Source organism: Colossoma macropomum, unplaced genomic scaffold, assembly GCF_904425465.1.
Source record: "Colossoma macropomum unplaced genomic scaffold, Colossoma_macropomum, whole genome shotgun sequence".
Taxonomy (NCBI): Eukaryota; Metazoa; Chordata; class Actinopteri; order Characiformes; family Serrasalmidae; genus Colossoma; species Colossoma macropomum.
The window spans coordinates 12,118,181-12,141,472 of record NW_023494792.1 but is presented as its reverse complement, the minus strand read 5'-3'; the positions used below and the strand labels follow the sequence as shown (position 1 = coordinate 12,141,472).

At 39.4% G+C, this 23,292-nt stretch overlaps 1 protein-coding gene across 1 annotated transcript; it reads right to left on the bottom strand.

Moving 5' to 3' along the window:
- Positions 1-6,294: 6,294 nt before the first annotated feature.
- si:ch211-87j1.4 (transmembrane protein 178B) lies at positions 6,295-17,167 on the bottom strand. Its single transcript, XM_036575997.1, has 4 exons — positions 16,502-17,167; positions 9,527-9,640; positions 8,659-8,796; positions 6,295-6,596 (listed from the first exon to the last, which is right to left on the bottom strand). Exons 1-4 carry the CDS (start codon positions 16,905-16,907, stop codon positions 6,349-6,351), a joined length of 906 nt encoding a protein of 301 aa, XP_036431890.1. The 5' UTR covers positions 16,908-17,167; the 3' UTR covers positions 6,295-6,348.
- Between the last annotated feature and the right edge of the window lie 6,125 nt (positions 17,168-23,292).

Genomic DNA, 23,292 nt, shown 5'->3' with positions numbered 1-23,292 from the left:
TATGTGTGAGAGAGAATATTTTACAGTGGAAGGAGATAGATGTGTAGAGTGAAAGAGAGAGAGAGAGAGAGAAAGCAGGGGAGCTTGATTAGGATTTCCTCTTTCTCCTGACTGCCTCGCCTCAGAGCCTTTCTCCCCCACAGGACCCCAGTCCAAACACAGCCGGCCCTACCAGCCCAGCCTGCCACAAACCTCCACACACACACACCCACACCCACACACACACACACACACACACACACACACACACACACACACACCACTCACACCACAAGCACACGCCACAGGCCTGGAACAAGGTTACAAAGTTGTTAAGTTAAATTTGGTGCATGCTATTTCATGAGCAGCTATAGTCAGCGTTCATAGAGGGAGGGAGGGAGGGAGGGAGAGAGAGAGAGAGAGAGAGAGAGAGAGAGAGAGAGGGGGAGGGGGGGAGAGAGAGAGAGAGAGAGAGAGAGAGAGAGAGAGAATGAAAGGAGAGAGATGCTTTGTGGAAAAAGTGCAAAAAATATCTTCATATCACTGAAATTCAAACTCTTCTATATTATTTGTTGAATGGGGAGAGAGTGGGAGGAAGAAGAAGAAGGAGAGAGAGGGAGAAGGAGAGAGAGCACGGAAAAGAAAGAAAGAAAGAGAGAGGGGGAGAGAAGGAGAGAGAGCATGAGAGAGAGAGAGAGAGAGAGAGAGAGAGAGAGGTAGGGGGCTGGTGTAATTCTTGTGAAAGTTTGCTTGCAGCAGAGGAACAGTAGGCGCTTTAGTGTGTGAAAGTCTCTCTGTGTTTTGATGAATGCTTGTAATGAATTTGTGCTCTGGGGCCTCAGAGCCAGAAAGAGAGGGAGGCCAAAACCCAGACAGGAGGAAATGAGAAAATCTAAATGTGTAAGTGAGAGTCTCGTCATATTTGGACAGATTTGAACATGTCTGGTGTTGAGTATTCCTGATTTATGACCCAAGCAAATGACTGGGTAAGCACAGGAGAGATTGTGGTGGTTTTCTAAGTGGTCCTGGTCTGCTGTGTGCTTTATGTTTGGGATGTGAATGGAGAGAAAAGTATGGGAGAAGTTTTCTCTGGTCAGAAAGAGTACACTATGTACAAGAAAACAGGTCATGTTTATGGCAATACAATGACTGGAATGTTTTGGCTTTGCTCTTATGTCAGAGACAATTGTTACAGCACACATGCAACTGTGAAATACCAAGTGAATGGGTTTATGAAGACTTCCTCATGTGTTTTGTCATTTGGAGGTTATTGTTGATGTCAGAAAAAAACCTCATCTGCCCAAAATGGCAAAATTTCTAAAAAAAGAAAATTGCAACTTTAATGTACGTCAGTGTAGCATGATTTTATTCCAAGACTATTTAGACATTTTATATTAAACCATCACTATGAAATTTTCATCTGATTTAAAGGGCATATGGCATTTTCACATGCTAAAAATAATGAAAAATGACAAAACAGAGATATGCTATTTTGATATGACAGCAACAAAGTTAAAAGAAATACTTAGTTCTGTGCATATATAGTTCTGCAAATGTTAAAGACCACCCTTCATATATTTAATTTCCAACAGACGTTGAATACAAGCTGTTCATTATTCAGTGTCAGGATAAAAGGCAATAACATATATGTAACAAGTGCAAGTTATTCATTTTTCAGCAAAAATCAGAAAATATATGAAGAGTTTCATTCCTAAATAATATATATATCCATTTGTAACAATTTTGGATGTTGCAAGTTTTTTGAAAAGAATAACAGCTAACTCAATTTGTGAGTTCAGACCATGTCTTCAACATGTGGTGGTAGTATGAGGGAAGACTGATTGAGGGAGGGGGGAGAACTCTGAGAACTTGAGCTGGAGTTCTGGGCAGCTTCTGCCTGTAGCTAAAAGGCCAGACCCCCCTCATAGCTGTAGCAGGACTGATGTAGGGCTGAGGAACAGGGAGGAGATGGGGAGGCAGTGGGGATTGCGAACACTTCATCACGGGAACACAAGATGTGAATGTCTAGGGCGTTAGATTGGAAGAAGGAGGGGTTTCAGCCATGCTCCTCCCCCACAAACTTCAGTTATAACGTAACTACATTGAAAAACATCTTTCTATCCAACTAATAAAGATGGTGATAATCATAATGTGGCACTTCTTATATTTGTAAAGCCCACGCCCAGCAATCTTAATCATGAAAAGTTCTCCAAAATGGTCAGTAATGCATTTTGCAATGAAACTCTTCATATATTTAACAGAAAGTTATGAAAGCTATCACAGTTTCCGTTGTTTGGGAGACTTCCTACCAACCTTTCAGACTCAAAGTGTTGAGTTGTCAACTCACAGTGGAAGGATGGACAGAAACACCTGTGGAGTTTTTCAAATCTTAAGCAAGAGTGGAGCTTGATTTTCTCCTCTCTCTCAAAGATGAACACTTCAAGTATTGTTTATCTGATGGTGAAAGTTTTGGTGGTCTGTCAGGTCTTGTATGGTTGTTAGAAATCTCAATTTCTCTGTTTCTTTTAAACTTTTGGATTTTTCTCTTCTTATCCTTTGACTTTCTCATTCCTTACACAAGCGGATTACGTTACATCTAATCTTCTGTATCATATCTCCTGAAAAATGAATAGCTTTTACTTAATGGCTGTTTTGGTTAGAAAATGAATAACTGAAGGGTGGACTCAGACTTTTACACAGTTAATCACGTGATCATCATTGCCACTTACAACTCTTAATAAAAGCCCAAGGCCACAGTGAGAAAGGGAGTGTGAGATTGTTTTAGTCTCTCACGCTTATCTAAATTTTGTTTTCCTTACTGAGCCTTTCAAAGCATCGTGAGCTTAAGTGTGTAACAGGACTAAGACATGTTAAAATAATTACTGCTTAAATGTGGAAGATGATTCTGCTAATGTTTATATAAGTGTACCTGCCAAGCACTTCCACAGCACTTTTGCGATTATTTAGCTGCTTCAGCTGTAGGTCCTGACAAATCATGTGCTCAGAAAAGCTTTTCATCAGCTCTCTTTCATCTCTCTATTTTGACATGTGGCTTTTCCATTTGTAGGGTTCGAGGGTCATTAAGGTTTAGTACAGTGGAAATTCACTTTAACATGATCATTTGGAGCATCAAAGTGTACAGGGTGATCTTTGTCTGAGTCTAAATAAGATATGCATTCATGGAAACGTGAGCCTTGATCTATGAAAATCGGTACAACAGTCAAACGATTGCAACCAAGCAAATAAATAAACTAATAATTTTTAAACAAATCAAAAAACAAAGAAAAGAAGATCAAAATGACTGTATTCATATGATTGCACTTTATCTTGGAGATAGAAGTAGTACACTGGAATTTACAGCAGAAGCTGATGCCGTATTAGTTTAAGGTTGAAGCAGTTATATGAGGATAAATATGTATATGTTATCAATATTTCACTTACACAGGAGGGCCTGCAAGTCTGTTATTCCAGTAAGATCATAAAGGATTGATGAAAAATCAAATGTTCACAACGTTCCTCTTATCCCAAAAATAGTATGATGTCATGTTTAATGTCTGAAATTAGCTTCTGTGGTATTACACTGGTACTACATAGCTGAAAATGGTTCTATATAGCACTGAAAAAGGCTTTTTGACTCATGTCAATTGAACCCTTTTGGGTTTTATATAGAACCTTTTTTAAAAGGGTTCCTTAAAGAACCAATGTGCAACTGGTTTTCCGGCATAAAGACGAATCATTTGACCATGCAAGGATGCATTTATGCATTCAAAAAGCTCTTTGAGTGTTCTTGATTCTGTAAAGAACCATTGCCTTTACTGAAGAACTCTATTGAAGAATCATTGTTCTGAAGAGTGTAGCTTAAATGTAAATGAAGTCAATGTCACCCATAATCTTTTTTATGTGTATTAAATTTCTATTATATTGAGAGCGAACTTCAAACACCAAACCAATCTTGACCAATCAACTACATTTGGCATAAGAGGAAAGTTGTGAGCATTTGATTTTTTACTAAACCATTCCTTAATGAGCTTATGATGAAGTGATGGATTCTACAGTACATCCATTTCCCACAGTGTGGTGATGTAATTACCACATGCCAGCTTTCTCCAGTGCTTTGATTGTGTTTAGGCTATACGGACTATAGTAAGATGCTGTGCAATGAGCTCATTGTGAACACTCGCTTCATCAGGCCACAAGCCTTCGCTGTGCTTGAAGCCTGTGGTGAAGTTAAGGTCCGTGGACGGGGCTTTAACAATGGGTGCCATGTTTCAGCTGCTTTCTCATGACAGCAAAAGTGGAATTTTTACAAGCACAAAAGTAAAAAGCACTGACCACTAAGCGCAGCCTTCGTTGACCGCCAACATTTAAGAGCTTGCAGTAAACCACACTTAACTGTGACCTCATTGTAACCATGTTGTCATAATCAGTTTAGTCAGCGTAGACAGTCTCCTTTCTACCTTCTGACACATTCTTCTGCAGGATGAACTGATTCAGTTGGAGGTTTTTTAGTAATTTCAAATTTAGGTCTGTTTGCAAACTCTCATTGAGGTAAAGCACTTTTTTGTTTTTTTAGCACAAAGAGACAAAACTGAGCATATGTGCTAAATGTCTATCACAGCATGAAAATTATTAAACCATTTAAAGAGTAAATAATGGCTTAGCATCATCTTTCATAACACTGGTACATTTACTTCACTGAAGATGGGAAAATTGCTTCTTTTCACCATGACCATATAGGTTTGATTTATGACCATTTTATTAGAAAACAAATTGGTAAATCATGTCAAAACAAACCATTTCCATCCAAATTCTTATAATACTGCTTTTCAATCCCTTAAAACACCCCTTGTTACAAGCCATTATAAGGTCAGAGGTACATAGTCTCACGCTGCATCAGGAAGAAACTAACTTAGTAAGCATTTTCTTCACAAACCCAGCTACTCCCCTCTGAACTGTGCTCTTACGGTCTTTTCTTTGCCATAATGTTGCTAAAACCACAAATGAAATAACATGTACAGGAAGACACTTGAAATAGTGTTTCTTTTGTTTTGTTTTTTTAGTTTGTTTGTTTGTTTTTTGTTATTTTTTTTTCTTTACCTCTTTTCTACGGAGCAGGCAATGCCAAAACACGCAACAGTTTATTCAACTAAAAGATTAATCTGTCATTTTATGAGACTCTGAACTGAAATCCACTTTGAAATCCTTTGGGGAAAGAGACTTAAACAAGGAGAGAGAGAGAGAGAGTGAGAGAGAGAGAAAGACAGACAGACAGAGAGAGAGATAGGGAGAGACACTGAGAGAGAGAGAGAGAGAGAGAGAGAGAGAGAGAGAGAGAGAGAGAGAGAGGATGAGAAGGGGAGAGGAAAGAGGGAGAGATAGGGAGACAGAAGGTTAGAAAGACAGAAAAACGACAGGGGGGACAGACAGACAGACAGACAGAGACAGAGAAAAGAGGAAGAGATAGAGAGAGAGAGAGACAGAAGGGGAGAGGAAAGAAGGAGAGATAGGGAGACAGAAGGTGAGAAAGACAAAAAGAAAAGAGAGAGAGAGGGGGAAAGAGAGAGAGAGACAGACAGAGATAGAGAAAAGAGGAAGAGATAGGGAGACAGAAGCAGAGAAAGACAGAAAGATGAAAGAGTGAGCGAGAGAGACACAGAGAGAGAGAGAGAGAGAGAGAGAGAGAGAGAGAGAGAGAGACGGTCAGAGAGAGAGATATGGAGAGAGACAGCGAGAGGAGAGAGAGAGAGCGAGAGAGAAAGAGAGAGGGAGAAAGAGAGAGAGAAAAAAGATACAAGAGAAGAGAGACAGTGAGAGAGAGAAAGAAGAATAGACAGGGGGAGAGAGGGAAGGAGATAGAGAGAGCACCATATGAACAGAAAAACATCTGGAATTAAAGATAAGCCCTATGACAGGCATCAGGAGTAAAGCAGATATCTGTCTTTTTTGTGCTCTTCTGTAAATTCTTCTGTTGCTTTGCAACACGCATTGAGTTCAGTTTATCTGTATTGTTCATTTATTTATTTTCACTGTCTTTTTTTATTAATATTATTTTTGTTGTTCCATTGATTCTTCCCCTCGGCTGTTATGAGCGAATGCAAGGTCCCGGTTCCTCTCTGCAGGGTGTGCGTTCTTTGTGGTGTGTGTATGTGTGTTCATGTGCTTCTATATGGTTTAATCACCGCTCCACCTCTCAGTCTCTGCACATGACTGTGTATGTATATATATATATATATATATATATATATATATAATATATATATATATATATGTGTGTGTGTGTGTGTGTGTGTGTGTGGTGTATGGTATGTGTGTGTGTTTATGTAATTGTCTGTGCATGTATGTTCAGTACGTTTTATCCCTTTAAGTCTGTCACACCATGCCGTTCTCCTGCCGGGGTTTGTGTACAGTGGTGGTCTGTGGGCTGTGCAGAGAAGGGGCCAGCGTGCAGAGGAAGCCGGCCAGCAGTGTGAGGCCCAGGCCGGCCCAGGCGCTGAACATGGACCAGCCGTAACCATGACTGATGTCCTCCGGCAGACCATACAGGTACCGAGGGTACCGCGACAGCTCGAAGTTTATACCAGCCACGCATGTGCACAGAGAGATGATACAGCAGGTCCCTAAAGAGACCAGAGACAGAACACAGAGGAAAATCTTAAATCTTAGTCTTAATCTCCAGCCCCTCTCTCTGATCAATCAGTAAGTACTATAAATGACTCAGTAACTGCTACACAAACTAATATGTGAGAATTGAAGTGCACATGATTTGAAAGGATCTTTTTTTAAATAAAGGGGTTTTATAAAACAGATAGTTCCGGTCCTAAAATCTGATTGGCTGAGCCACGTTCAAAGCCATTGTAAAATCCATGATTTACTCACATCTGTGACCGCCTCACAACAACTGAACTCTGTATTACTGCGCCACGGCACAAAAAATCTTTGTGCTTTTATGAAATAATCTTTGACTCTAACGCTGCTCGCATGGACCACCGAGTTTATTGATGATGTAAGAATCCGTTTTTTTTTAAACTGAGGGTCTAACAACTTCTTTTCTTACTAGAACTAGACCTAGCTTCTGCTTAACTACTCCAACATTAATATCACAGGCTTGAATTATTGTACTTGCGATATGAGTAAGTACAGTAAAGATGCCAGTAAAACTGCAATATAAAAATCTAAAGAATGACATTTGAATGGCTTAACCTGCCTTCTTCAAATGTCTGTGTTTCAGTCAGAAGTAGCATCAAATCCAGGTGAATCTCAAACAGCTCTGTACTCCCTAAATAGCATGCTAGCTATGTAACGTTAAGTTTTGAAATTCTAGCTTCTGCAACCAAATAGTGCACTGTTTGTCGAGCACGAATGTGGATAAAGTCCAAATTACTATTTCTTAGCTATAGTATACACTGTTAGTGTGTGGCATTCAGTAGCTATTTAAATTTCTATGTAACATTAGTGCACTATGTAGGGAGCCGTTTGAGATTCAGCCCCAGCGTGAGAAGAGGGACGCCATTGAATTTATGCTAAATGAGACTCGGTGGTAATTCGGTGACCAAAAAGTACATATAAAGTGAACATTTTTGCATTAAACAGTGCTGTTATCTTATGTTCGCTGTTATACGACAAAAGTTTAAAAAAGTCATAAAATGATCGCATATACAGCGACGGGCGACCGAACGTTCTTCTCCTCATTCAGCGGTTGCTTGGCAACGTCATACACTAAAGGAACTAGCTACATTTCTTGAATAGAATACCTATTTACATCGATTGTTATTAAGAATAACTTTAAATAATTTTCTAAAATACTGTATATTTTCGCATATTTTATGTTGGTCGCCTTTTCATAAATGGGGGTTTTAGGAACTCTGCCCTTTTATAAGAGGGGGTTTTGGGAACTCTGCCCTTTTATAAGAGGGGGTTTTGGGAACTCTGCCCTTTTATAAAAGGGGGTTTTGGGAACTCTGCCCTTTTATAAAAGAGGGTTTTAGGAAACACCCTTCCTTGTGATAAAAATCGCAGTTCCTCAGAGTTGGAAGCTGGGATAGGCCAAAAATGTGGACCGTCTGGAAGGCCCTCAGGACTGTTTTGAGAACCTTTGCCCTAAAGAACCTGAGGATCTTTAAAGAATTATTTTTGTAAGCAAGATGTAGGTGTGTGAAGAATCTTTTTAAAGTTGTTTTAATGTAATGTTTTTTAATGTAAAGGTTTCACGGATCCAGTTTGATACAAACTGAGTTCAGGAGATAAAAGATTTTTTTATATGTACCCATCTGTACTTGGAGCTCCACAAACTGAAAAAGAACCCGTTTTTTAATTATTTACAGAGTACTGGATTTAGCATAGAATTTAGTAACCTCTACAGTGCTGCTGTAGTTGCTGACGTATGGCCTAACTTCATTAAGTGTCACTTTTATGCCACCTAAGTTTGCAATTCATATTTCTTTGTTTTTGAGGTAAAGGGAAAATGATAAGCCTATATTTAATGTCTGCAAGACAGTTCACTGCTGCTGATTAGTAGCCTAAAACTATAGGCTATTAGTAACAGCTTGTCATTCGTTGTTAAAAGTGGGTTTTCTCTGTTGACCAATTATAGGCTGATTCTCCCTTGCAAGACTTCATGTTTTCACGCTTGTACTGTGCTGCCACCTAGCGGAGTGCTGGAGCAATGTAAACAGAACTCACCGCCCATTAGAAAGAGCAGGCCAGCTACATACTGCATCAGCTCATTGTGCTTACAGCAGCCCAACACACCAATGATCCAGCCGAACAGGATGATGGACACGGCCATGCCTATGAACCCTGCGGTCATCCTCTGCAAATCTACAGTGACAACAGGAGAGCAGTTGTAAGGATTTTACATCACTGTTTTTAAGATTCTCTAAAAGCAAAAAATAAAACAAACAAACAAAACACAAAGACCTAACGGAACCTTACAGAACCTAAATTTAGATTATTTTATTCATTTTAAATGATATTGGTTTTGTGTTAATATAGATCAGGTGTAATCTTTTTGTGTAATGGAAATAATGTTACATGGTGGCAAATTTGTTTTTTTCTATCCTACTTTGATTCAGTTAGCTACAACAACATTGTCCAGCTAGCTAGCATTTTAATCTCGAAACTCATTCAGTAAGACAAATGTGGTTTTTGCCAATGCCCTTTAAAGCTTGTCCAACCAGCAACAGTTATAAAAGAACACATACATGAGGGAGCATGGGTAGGTCATCTAAACTTCCTTTGCATCATAGCAGACAAAAGATTACCAAATGCATAATGCTGATTGATTAAAATAATGTAATGATGTATGCTCTGTGGCTTACATTAGATCTGCTCTGTTCTCTCTGAGAGGGAGAAGTGCCATTTCCTCCATTTCTACAACCCTATTTTTAGATTCCTCAATTGTCTGTGCTCTGGCAGGCATGAAATCAGCTAGGAGGGATGAGTGTGGGGAATGGCTGTGGTTGACTTGAGAAGTGAGCATGCCTCTCCTCACTCAGCTGTTCTGCTGATTTATGCCACAACATTATCTGCCCTGGACCAGATAACTTACGCAGAGCATGCCACTCGTCCTGCCGTATTGTCTTTGTAATGTTCACTGGGAGACTGCGTGGAATATTGGATGAGGAGTAGTAATATTTCACTGGAGTGCAGCGCTGAAGCAAACCTGTGGATGAAAAGCACACAGACACATTGACAACCATCAGTACTCATCACAGGCAGAAGCAGCAAAGTTAAGTGGCGGGGTGTTGATTTAATGCAGGGAAGATCAGAAGGCTGCCAACAGAGTCTACCTGCAACTAGTCTAACACTTAGCTTAGTTTCAAATATTCAGCATACCCTGACCTGTTTCAGACATTCAGCATATCCTGACCTGTTTCAGATATTCAGCATACCCTGACCTGTTTCAGACATTCAGCATACCCTGACCTGTTTCAGACATTCAGTATACCCTGACCTGTTTCAAATATTCAGCATACGCTGACCTGTTTCAGACATTCAGTATACCCTGACCTGTTTCAGTCTGTTTCAGACATTCAGTATACCCTGACCTCTTTCAGACATTCAGTATACCCTGACCTGTTTCAAATATTCAGTATACCCTGACCTGTTTCAAATATTCAGCATACCCTGAACTGTTTCAGACATTCAGCATACCCTGACCTGTTTCAGACATTCAGCATACCCTGACCTGTTTCAGACATTCAGTATACCCTGACCTGTTTCAGACATTCAGCATACCCTGACCTGTTTCAGACATTCAGTGTACCCTGACCTGTTTGAAACATTCAGTATACCCTGACCTGTTTCAAATATTCAGCATACCCTGACCTGTTTCAAATATTCAGTATACCCTAATCTGTTTCAAATATTCAGCATACCCTGACCTGTTTCAGACATTCAGTATACCCTGAGCTGTTTCAGACATTCAGTATACCCAAATCTGTTTCAGACATTCAGCATACCTTGACCTGTTTCAGACATTCAGCATACCCTGACCTGTTTCAGACATTCAGTATACCCTGACCTGTTTCAAATATTCAGCATACCCTGACCTGTTTCAGACATTCAGTATACCCTGACCTGTTTCAAATATTCAGCATACCCTGACCTGTTTCAGACATTCAGTATACCCTGACCTGTTTCAGACATTCAGTATACCCTGACCTGTTTCAGACATTCAGTACACCCTGACCTGTTTCAGACATTCAGTATAACCTGACCTGTTTCAAATATTCAGCATACCCTGACCTGTTTCAGACATTCAGTATACCCTGACCTGTTTCAAATATTCAGCATACCCTGACCTGTTTCAGACATTCAGTATAACCTGACCTGTTTCAAATATCAGCATACCCTGACCTGTTTCAGACTTCAGTATACCCTGACCTGTTTCAAATATTCAGCATACCCTGACCTGTTTCAGACATTCAGTATACCCTGAACTGTTTCAGTCTGTTTCAGACATTCAGTATACCCTGACCTGTTTCAGACATTCAGTGTACCCTGACCTGTTTCAGACATTCAGTATACCCTGACCTGTTTGAAATATTCAGCATACCCTAATCAGTTTCAGACATTCAGTATACCCTGACCTGTTTCAGACATTCAGTGTACCCTGACCTGTTTCAGACATTCAGTGTACCCTGACCTGTTTCAGACATTCAGCATACCCTGACCTGTTTCAAATATTCAGTATACCCTGACCTGTTTCAGACATTCAGTATACCCTGACCTGTTTCAAATATTCAGCATACCCTGACCTGTTCCAAATATTCAGCATACCCTGACCTGTTTCAAATATTCAGTATACCCTGACCTGTTTCAGATATTCAGCATACCCTGACCTGTTTCAAATATTCAGCATACCCTGACCTGTTTGAGACATTCAGCATACCCTGACCTGTTTGAGACATTCAGCATACCCTGACCTGTTTGAGACATTCAGTATACCCTGACCTGTTTCAGACATTCAGCATACCCTGACCTGTTTCAAATATTCAGTATACCCTGACCTGTTTCAGATATTCAGCATACCCTGACCTGTTTCAAATATTCAGCATACCCTGACCTGTTTGAGACATTCAGCATACCCTGACCTGTTTCAGACATTCAGTGTACCCTGACCTGTTTCAAATATTCAGCATACCCTGACCTGTTTCAGTCATTCAGCATATCCTGACCTGTTTCAGATATTCAGCATACCCTGACCTGTTTCAGACATTCAGCATACCCTGACCTGTTTCAGACATTCAGTATACCCTGACCTGTTTCAAATATTCAGCATACGCTGACCTGTTTCAGACATTCAGTATACCCTGACCTGTTTCAGTCTGTTTCAGACATTCAGTATACCCTGACCTCTTTCAGACATTCAGTATACCCTGACCTGTTTCAAATTCAGTATACCCTGACTGTTTCAAATTTCAGATACCCTGAACTGTTTCAGACATTCAGCATACCCTGACCTGTTTCAAATATTCAGCATACCCTGACCTGTTTCAGACATTCAGTATACCTTGACCTGTTTCAAATATTCAGCATACCCTGACCTGTTTCAAATATTCAGCATACCCTGACTGTTTCAGAATTCAGCATACCCTGACTGTTTCAAATATTCAGCATACCCTGACCTGTTTCAGACATTCAGTATACCCTGACCTGTTTCAAATATTCAGCATACCCTGACCTGTTTCAAATATTCAGCATACCCTGACCTGTTTCAAATATTCAGCATACCCTGACCTGTTTCAGATATTCAGCATACCCTGACCTGTTTCAAATATTCAGCATACCCTGACCTGTTTCAGACATTCAGCATACCCTGACCTGTTTCAAATATTCAGCATACCCTGACCTGTTTCAGATATTCAGCATACCCTGACCTGTTTCAAATATTCAGTATACCCTGACCTGTTTCAAATATTCAGCATACCCTAATCTGTTTCAGACATTCAGTATACCCTGATCTGTTTCAGACATTCAGTATAACCTGACCTGTTTCAAATATTCAGCATACCCTGAACTGTTTCAGACATTCAGTATAACCTGACCTGTTTCAAATATTCAGCATACCCCGACCTGTTTCAGACATTCAGTATAACCTGACCTGTTTCAAATATTCAGCATACCCTGACCTGTTTCAGACATTCAGTATAACCTGACCTGTTTCAAATATTCAGCATACCCTGACCTGTTTCAGACATTCAGTATACCCTGACCTGTTTCAAATATTCAGCATACGCTGACCTGTTTCAGACATTCAGTATACGCTGACCTGTTTCAGTCTGTTTCAGACATTCAGTATACCCTGACCTCTTTCAGACATTCAGTATACCCTGACCTGTTTCAAATATTCAGTATACCCTAATCTGTTTCAGACATTCAGTATACCCTGAACTGTTTCAGACATTCAGTATACCTTGACCTGTTTCAGACATTAAGTATACCATGACCTGTTTCAAATATTCAGCATACCCTGACCTGTTTCAAATATTCAGTATACTCTAATCTGTTTCAAATATCCAGCATACCCTAACCTGTTTCAAATATTCAGCATACCCTGACCTGTTTCAAATATTCAGCATACCCTAACCTGTTTCAAATATTCAGCATACCCTGACCTGTTTCAAATATTCAGCATACCTTGACCTGTTTCAGACATTCAGTACACCCTGACCTGTTTGAAATATTCAGCATACCCTGACCTGTTTCAGACATTCAGTATACCCTGACCTGTTTGAAAGTTTATGTGGTTTTCTGTACCAAATATGGTCATAATTTGCTTTTAAATACCCATTTTCTAATCTCTCTTTATCCCTTTAAATTAACCAGGCTGTTTTTGTTACTGTGCATTTAAGACTGATATATATGTAAATGAGCTCTGTTCTGATTGTCTGGCCTATATTGTGGCTCATTCAAAAAGCAGTTTGGGCTCAAACACTCCTTAGAACTTCAAAGTGAGTGGGTGGGGCTAAACTGCTGTAGGCTGAATTGGATGATATATGTAAATGAATTGGTTCTCATGACAATAAAGTCAGAACAGGCTGTTTTTTGCAGTATAGTTTCCATATATGGACTGTATGGACTGGAAAATGAATGGTATATTTTGAAAATTTAACAATGTTGACATACTATTCAAACTTTTTCAGTTTTACATAATATGGGCCACATCATGCATGATGGGCCATATCATAAATGATATTAAGACTTATTATATAGTAACCTTTATAAATTGTTACGTAACTAATATCAAATTGATATGTCAGCAATGTAGGTATGAGAGTGAGGAACTGAATTAAGGCCACATACAGGGTCTTGCACATAAACCTAATATTTGTCACATTAGGCTTTTAATTCATTGCAGCTGGGATGATCTACAGATTCAGAGTTGGTATATTTTTAACGTGTGCTCTCACAAACAAAAGCTCCTGAGTGCTTCAGAGCTATACAACTCACTGTGATGATGGTGACAGGGACAGAGCTTAAGTTTTAGAGTCATAAAAAGGAAAAACAATTTTAAAGATTCAGTTTCTCATTGAAAACTCTTTTGAGATGAAGTCAAATAATTTCATTAAATTACTTCTATTAAGGAATGGTTCTGTATAATACATTTAGATCCTTTAAGCTCTAAACATTAGCTCCATATTGGGTTACTTTAACATCAGCCAAGACATCAGGACATTGTAATTAGTTCATAATTCAACAGGGTAATAAAAATGCTCTTATACAGAGCGACTAACAGTTTAATCATGTTACAGAATTGGTGAATGTATTGTAATGTAGGGGTTCTCAGAAGAAACTCAGACAACTCAAAGTTCTTCTCCATAACGCGGCTTTACTTAAAACTTAGCGCAGGAAACAGAATATAGGAGGGGAAAGTTGCCCTCAGCCTAGCTCACAGTTCTTGGGATTAGCTACCTCACTCTCGATCTAAATAGCCTGCTACAACAACACACAGTCCGGTCAGTTCTTAGCCCCAAGCTTCACAATAAGAGTCCCTGCAAAAGGAATCAAGGGAAATAACTGCTAGGGAACACACAGCATAACTAAATAGAACACGCTACACTATTACTTCGTAACTGAGCAGGACACAGGCGCAGTCTGACGCAACAGTATGAGGCATTTAGAGTCTTGCTTAAGGACTCTTATTGGTACACTGTTATGTGCTTGCCTGGGTGGGTAATGAAACCCTAGTTTGCCAGGTGGAGGGTAGCTGTGTTACCCACTACCCATACCAACCGCTTAGCAGCTGAACTCAGAACTTGACAACCTACACAACACTTTAAGAATTACAAACTCAAAGAAGTAAATTTCATTATATGCTATCAGAAACAAACAAACTTTCCCATTTTAGGGTAGAAACATTGTCACTCAGGTGTTGGCCACAAGGGTACATCTTGAGTACCTTTTGTTGGGTATTTCTACATAGTTAAATGGTTAATATGTTTACAAGGTCATTAAGAGTGGTTTGATGTGAAGTGCTCTGTTCTGTAGAAAATTACCTAATCATAATTGTTCTCAGTGGTGGTAATAGAAACCAGACTTCTTGATGCTTCTTGTAGATAAGATTTTGGCCTAAAACATTTTCTTTTAATTTATTTGTGATGGAAAGTCACACAGAGGGTATTGGCAAAATAGCCACCCGAAGAAAACTTCCTTCTTCAGATTTTCCACTACTTTACCATTATCAACGTCACACATACCAACTCAGAGGACACATGTCAAACTATTTAATTAACCATTGCTCCACCTATTTTTTCTCTGTTCTGTATTCTAATATTTTATACTAATGCTGTTTGCTATCCGGTGTCAACCAACAGAGGATGGGTTCCCCTTTTGAGCCTTGGTTCCTTTCAAGGTTTCTTCCTCTTGCACTTAGGGAGTTTTTATTTGCCACTGTCGCCATTGGCTTGCTCATGGGGGCTTGGACCCGGATTTTTTTTTTCTGTTAAGGTGTTTTGTGACAACACCTGTTGTAAAAAGCACTATATAAATAAACTTTGACTTGACTTGACTTTGACATGTAGATTTACGGGTTGGGTTGGATAGTAAATAAAATGGCTACATTTGCACAGTAGCCAATGCGACCCCTGGTTCCTGTCACCACCACTGTAAAGGACTTAGAGCTGGTGAATTTCTCTATAATGATGCATTTTACATCAAACTACTCTTTATTACGTTGCTTACATCTCAATGATTGGATTATGCAGAAACTTTTTAAAATTCTGTGGAATTCCCATCTTGTCTTTTGAGGGTACATTAACATTGTTTTTTGCCTTAAGGGACTAAATGTTACCTAGACAGTACCCTTTTCTGACACTGTATGTTGTGGCACAGAGTACGTTATGGCCTTGGTGTACATGTACACGTCCTTCACAGAGTCCCTCGCAGATTTTATGTCATCTGAACTGTTGTTGCCAATTCAGGCTCCATGTTTACAGTTTTCACCAGTACATGCCAAAGTGAAGTCAATATGTGTACAATTCCGCTGCTTTCTGAACCTAATCAAACTCCCTTTACATGAAAAACTGTCTTTCACCGCTCAAATGCAGAGAAATGTCTAATCTCAGAATCCAATGTAGGATCTCTGATCAGCACCTTGGACAGCGCTGCAACTTTCATTAGCGATGTAAATAGTAAACGCGATCGCATTTACGTTCATATTCTACGTTTAACTGTACGATACGCTTCACAAGCTGTTTGTCCGTCTTCCTGAATCAGTAACGCACAGCTGTTTGACCAAATCACAAAAATCACTGCTGTCTGCTGTCTGCTGGGGTCGGCCGCCTGCACCGAAAACATGAGTCAAAGGGGTTGTTTGAGTCGCGAAACGCAAATATGTCGACACGAACTGCAACTGGATTTAATGTTGAGGTTACAAAGTCAGTGCATGCTGACTGTACTGTGTGTGATTACATGGAAATGTGCAGCATGATTAGCCCAAACGATGTGTTTTTGAGTGTGCGCTGCCTCTGAAGCGGAGCTGGGCCTGCGCCGCGCTGTTAGGCTGCTCAGGAAACCTCACCTTTAAAGATGAGATCCTCGTTCTCCTGGTCGAAGCCCTCCCTGTGGCACTTCCTCCACAGCCCAGTGGCCGTGGAGTTGTATCTCCGGCTGCAGCGGGACTCCACGGCCGAGGCGGGGGGAAGGAATTCCCGTTTGGCCCGGAGAAGAGCGCGCTGGCCGCCCGACAACGGGCTGCCCCCTCCGCCGCCGCCCCCCCTCGGCAGCATGCGCAGAGGCAGGTTCTGGTTGGAGATGTAGATGTATCCCGGGTCCGTCCTCTTGCTGGCGTATTTCTTGCAACGCTCGCGGTGCCTGCGCGCGTCCGTCTCGTACCAGTAGTCCGTGCCGATGGCCACGACCAGCAGCGCGAGCGCGCAGAAGGCCAAAAACAGACCGGACGCCGTCAGCAGCCTCATGGTAGCCATCTTCCTCCTCCTCCTCCTCCTCCTGCTCCTGCTCCTCGTCCTCGACCCACGAGTGTGAACAGATGCGCGACGGCTCGGCCGCCTGCTCAGCTCTCGCGCTCCGCCGCTGCTGCAATCACATCATCATCATCATCCTCCTCCTTCTTCCTCGCCAACAGTGCAGCCGTGCAGGAAGCTCCTATCATCTTAAACCCGCCATGTAGACTAATGTTCAGCTCCGCGCGCCGCTCTCGCTGCTAGCTCTACACAGACATGTTGGGGGGAGGTTTGTTTATTTATTTATTTATTTACCGTTTCCCCCCTTCCCGTCCGTGCTACTCGCTGTTTGGAGTGAGCGCAGCCAATGCCGAGGCGGAGAGCGCTGATGAAAGCGCTCGCGATTCGTCCGCGCTGCTGCCGCTGCTGCTGGTGAACAGGCAGCTTTTAGCTTTAAGCCTTCAGCGTCAGTGCCTGGAACAGTGCGCACCTGCAGTCCACAGGAAAACAAAACACCACCACTGGCTCATCTGGCCGGCTTACACTGTCCAAAAGTATGTAGACACCTGGTCTTCCAGCGCTTCTTCTGACATCTCTTTGAGTTTAAAAGGTTAACCTAAACATGGTTACATTAGACCTTCAGCTGAACACTGAAGAGATGATTCACAAACCGGCATATTTTTCATGTGTGTCCGATACTGAGCTGATGTTTTATACAGAAAGAAAAATGTAGGATTAAATCCTGTTTTGATATCAGGTTCCATTTGAAACCTCCTCTAAGCCCAAACCTTTCCCCAAATAGGGTTTCTTTAACATCAGACACTTTTTTCCAGTTTGTGAAAAGTGGACAAAAATATAGAAAATGAACACTGGTTTCAGGAATGTATTATTATTATTATTATTATTATTATTATTATTATTGGAGTATGGTTTATTGAATTAAGATTTCAAGTGAATGCTAGATGTTTATCATCCAGCAAAAACACACATCAAAACATTTACAAAAAGTTTGGGCCCCCCTAGTGAAATTGCATGTTTTGTTGATGAAAATAATTTTCCTCTAGAAAGAAAACACTTCTGCACATTTTAGTGCACAATTACTGTTTAGTTACTGAATTTAACAAAAAATGTGCAAAAGTTATGGCACATTTTTATATTTTATGTTTAATTTTTTCCAGTATGTTTAATTCAGCAAATAAATAGAAATTGTGCACTAAAATCTGCAAAAAAGTGCCAGATTTATGTTTGTTCCCTGTAGAGAAACTTAGAAAATCAACAAAAACATGTAATTTGACCAGGAGTGTACAAACTTTTGCATACAACTTAAATTTTATTGCAGATGTATCTTTCAAACTATTTTAGGCTGTAATGGACCCTAACTGAATCATAAGATTGTATTGTATTGTATATTGATTGGATTGTATATTGAAGAATTACATTTGCATTTATGGCATTTAGCAGATGTTCTTATCCAGAGCAACATACACTTTAATTGTGTTACAGAAGAAGTGAATGCAGTGTTAAGAGACTTGCCTAAGGCTACTTTTCTCCTCTTTTTGGGCAGAATGCAATTTATTTCAAGGCTTTAAAACTGTGATCTTGAGGTTAGATATATTAGTTATTCATCTACCAGTAAAACCACATATATAACAATGTATTAATAATGTGTCTGTCCCATCTTTTCTGCAGTATCTGCCTCTACTCTTCAGGGAAAGCTTAGACGTTAGAGCATTTCTGTGAGGATTTGAATGCATTCAGCCACCAGAGAGTTAGTGAGATCAGGTATTGATGTTGGATATTAGTTCTGGAGCACAAATGCCACTCCAGCTCACCTCAAAGGTGTTGGATGGAGCTCCATCACTCCAGAGAACACAGTCCCACTGCTTTATACTCTTTTAACTGACACTTGGCATTTTAATTTTGCCAAGATGATAAATGGAATTGACTTTCAAGCCAAAGAAATCATTTATAGAGGTACAGTAAAAGCAGTGGTGAAGTGTTGTTTAGTTCCCCCTTTTGCCAGAGTGTGGAGCCAGAGTCAAAAGCAAATTTTCTCAGGTCAGGACAGCTAAACAGCAGGGGAAGAGGTTTATCCATTTAAGGTGGCGTTGCCTGTATCCTTAAAGAATAGACAACGTGATCTCTCATTGTGTAATTTGTAGTGTTTGTAAATAGTGTGTGATTTTGTATAGGGAGTCTAGAAGAAATGATGTGAGTACAGTCTTAAAAACAAATGTGTCATAAAGCATCTTTTAGTGCTTTTTGATGCCGCAGAATAATCACTTTTGGTTCCATCAAGAACCCTTGTTGGATGTAAGCGTGTGAAGAAGCTCTTTAAAGTTCAAAGAACTGCCACTTAATGTAATGTATGTTCTATACCAGTTAAAGCTTTCTTACTAGAACTTGATGTTTAAAGCAAGAAGTGTTTGGGAATGTGTAGCAAAGAGTCTGTATAATTTTCCAAAAACTGGAAATTCTTTTAAGTCTAGGCTTAGGCTTAATCTTGTTCTGGGAAACTGGCCCTGTGTCTATTAGCTAAAGAACATTGTGTGTGTATGTGTGTGTGTGTGTGTCTAGGGGGATGGTAGACTCCAGTACCTGATGCCATGTGTAGTGTGTGAGCGCTCTGTGTGGTTACAGTTGGTCTATGTGCTCTGGCCTGGCAGGAAGTTTGTCTGCAGAGATAAAAAACTAAGACATCCAACTGTCAATCAATTCAGAGACGCTTAGTAAACCCTCCTTCGGTGTGATCACCTCTCTCTGATTCTAGTGTGAAGAGAGATAATGTATCTCCACAAGTGTGTGTGCATGTGAGTGCAACCCTTTAAAGGAATTGAATCTAAAATAAATATAAACTCATGTATTTGAGGATGATCTACAGCTAATTTAAGGTCATCCATGACCTTTTAGTTCACTGGTTATATTAAGCATGATCCTTCATATCATATCATTTAAACACAACAGTCTTAGTTTCTGTCATCTGTGATCGTAATGATGATCATAATAATGACTTCTTCCCAACTTTAAAACATCTTCTGATTTTTGATGATGGCACTGAGCCCCAGTAGTAACAGGGAAAATAATAGGAATGCATTATGACATTGAAATCATATTGGCATCAACACATATTTGCTTAAAATAATATCAGCAGAGATGATGATGGAGAGATGTTTAGGTTTGACCGATATTTCAAACTGCTAAAAAGTCTGAATTTTACTCATTTTACAGCATCTGTAATTCTATGGAAAAAATGTTAGATTTCTCTACAATGCTAATCCAAGTATGTTTAGTTTCTGTTCCTACATTTTATAGATGTATTCTTTAATAATATCATGTTTCAAGTACCCCTCCCCCACCCATCATCTAGCAAATATGCTCAGCTAGCTTAGAGACCCTCCTTAATACAATGTTTCACTCAGAAATACATCACAGTAAAGAAGAAAAATGTGTTATGATTTCTGATTCACCTTAACTTTAAAAGGAAGTGTGGGTTCATGTAAAATGTGATGTTTTTACATTTTCATGGTATATTGATACTGTATGTTTTGACTTGTAATCATTAATGAAGTCTATTTAGAAAGACAAAATGGGATTGTGTGTTGAGTATTATGGGACACATAAGATGTAGGCCCTGAATGACACAGCTATTATTTTACTCAAATTTTTCTTTTGCTTATTTAAAAAAGTGTCCGCTAAAATCAGATCAATGAGTTTCTGAAAGTGTCCCAAAATACATCTGAATCTACGCAACCTAAGGATGCTTCAACTATTCTTTCTTCCATTTGTTTCCAGTTTCTTTCTAAAGGTTTGCTTTTGCACAGTGACCAAAAAACAGAGGATCTTCATGTTTTAATGATGCGAATACCTGGTTGTAACGTATGAAGGTGCTGAAAGCAGTTACTGTGAAGCTGTGTGGTGTACAGATGGTTTGGGGAGTTGCTGTAGGTGTTGTTTTCTGTGCTGATAGATGAAGCTGGACTGAAGACAGTTACAGTGAGGATGGAGCTCTTCTGGCCTGTTGTGCAACAGAGACAGTGTGTGTGTGAACAGATGTAACGGACTTCCTGTGGTGCCATAAAAAAATACCCTGCAATGCACTGTTGGGAAAACACAGACCATACAGTGCGCACACACACACGCACAGACACTCACACAAATCCACATTCAAAGTATCAACTAGGGTTAGTAAATATTATATTGACATTCTAAGTATGATTAGACAGTTGATATAAAACACAGAGAGTGAACGCAGAAAGAAAAATTACTGATTAGCGGAACACATCCAGTACTTTAACTTGCTTTACTTAGCGCAGTTGAAAGATCAGCTCACCAAAGGCACATCCCATAGCCGGACACATCCACCGCAGCCATTCACATTTACACAATGATCAAGAGGAAATGAATCCGAAAGCTTCTGACTTCTCCATTTTCTGTGCGTGTGTAGGTGTGTGTGCGTTTGTCAGGGTGCAGTGCTGGGCGTTATGGATAAAACTCAGCATCACAATTTTCCAAATATACCGCAGTATCAGCAATTGCAATTCAAGCTTTTGTTAATATAGTAAATGAACTATTCTATGCTAAAAGAATGTACAAAACCTAAGATAGCTTGTTTTGGATTGTTTTGTTGTTTTTTTCACTTAAAATGACACAAAAGAGAACCTTATTATTATTATTGTTAATGATAAACCAGACAGAAACCACATTTCCACTTAGGAAACTTACTATTTATTTAGTTGTAATATATTTTGAACTATTTTTTCAAAACAACCTGAAGCACCTAGAAGACGACATATATCACAGCTTTGTTTGGAGTTTGTTATCTATAAATACCACAGAAACAAAATGCAATACTGGTACCGTATTGTGCAAAAGTCAGACATTACCCTTCACATATTTGAATTCCAGTCAAAACAACTATTGAGTTGTTTATTTTTCAGTTTCAGGAAAAAAGCAGAAAACATATTTGACAGAAATGTTCACAGACGTGTATTATAATTCTATTTTTATCTTTTTACAGCTCACATTCTTTTCAGGAAACTTTCAGTTTTTCAAAGAAATCTGCAGGGAGATTTTTTACACCACAAGTTCAATCTTAGAATTCAGTTGCATTTTCTGCTTCTCACCATCCAAATAATTCCAAACACATTCAGTGATGCTGAGGAACTTGATTTTCTCTTCTCTCTCAGAGATAAAAGCTCTAAGTATGGTTCATCTGATGATGACAGTAATGGTGACCTACCAGGTCTTGCACAGTTGTTTGAAGTCTTATTTTCTCTGTATCTTTTAAATCATTTTTTGACATTTTGTATAGCGACACATTGTTTCATCATCTAACAGCATGCATTTGAATGTTTTCAATGTAATGTTCATATTTTTATTTACAACCAATTTAAGATCATCTGTTGTTTTGTTAAAAATCAGTAGTCCCATGTGAACACAGGGCTAAATTTAATATGATAAATTAAGTGATAAAACCTTCCTGTTTATCCAGTTTGGTCGATTTGAATTTAAGTTTTGCTCAGGGAACATTTCAACCAAGGTTTAACTCGTTGACATTACTGCATGATCACAGACACAAAGAACAGTAAACCTTTAATCCTGTGATTACTTTGTTAATAAAATGCCTTTTAGAAACTGAGACAATTAAAAAAAAAAAACATTCTGTACGTCTGCTGGTATTAGTGCAGTCCATGTGAAGCTGGAACTTTTTCCACTTATCAAACCCACTTCAGCCATCATGATGTCAGACATTCAGAGGAATTAAGCATCTTTAAAGTGAAATGAACTTATATATACCCTAGAATACTACCACAATACAGCAATGGGGGAAGTTACAAATGGCATACATTTACAGATGTGTGTAATATTAATGCTGTAGAACATGATTCATGTAAACATCTGACCAAAATAATGCTGGAAACACCAAACAGATTCAGTTTATGAAAGCCCCATTACAGACTGCTCTTATGTGTGCTGCAACAGTAGCTGCTTCCTCAAAAGGTCTGACAACAGTGCTGTGCTTTGATTAAAAAAAGGAACAAGACTCTCTTGGAACTTCACTTTGGGTTAACCCTAATGTTTATGAGACACATCAGCTAATACAAAGCACTGTCACTAACTGTGAAAATTTCCCTTGAATTGCTTGGGTTAATAAGTAGTTTTGTATGTTAAAGCTGAAATATTTGCCTTTTTCAAGTGCTCCTTTGTTCAAAAGTGAACACTATAAACGCAAATTTAGACTTTCAATTAAATTTGAATTTCATTTCATTCTTATAAACTTACAGATTTGGTCAGAACAGGAAAAACTTTACACTTAACACCCATAATCTAGTTTAAAATAAGTAACTATTTTAAGTAATAATTTATTCATACAGACTCAAGAAAGATCTAAGAACCTTTGTGAAAAAGA

Excerpts from the sequence above, each read along its gene's own strand:
- si:ch211-87j1.4 (XM_036575997.1), bottom strand. The coding sequence starts at position 16,907 with ATGGCTACCATGAGGCTGCTGACGGCGTCCGGTCTGTTTTTGGCCTTC. Across the intron at positions 8,797-9,526 it reads GGACGAGTGGCATGCTCTGC|ATTTGCAGAGGATGACCGCA; the intron begins GTAAGTTATCTG and ends TTGTCACTGTAG. Across the intron at positions 6,597-8,658 it reads CCTGCTCTTTCTAATGGGCG|GGACCTGCTGTATCATCTCT; the intron begins GTGAGTTCTGTT and ends TGGTCTCTTTAG.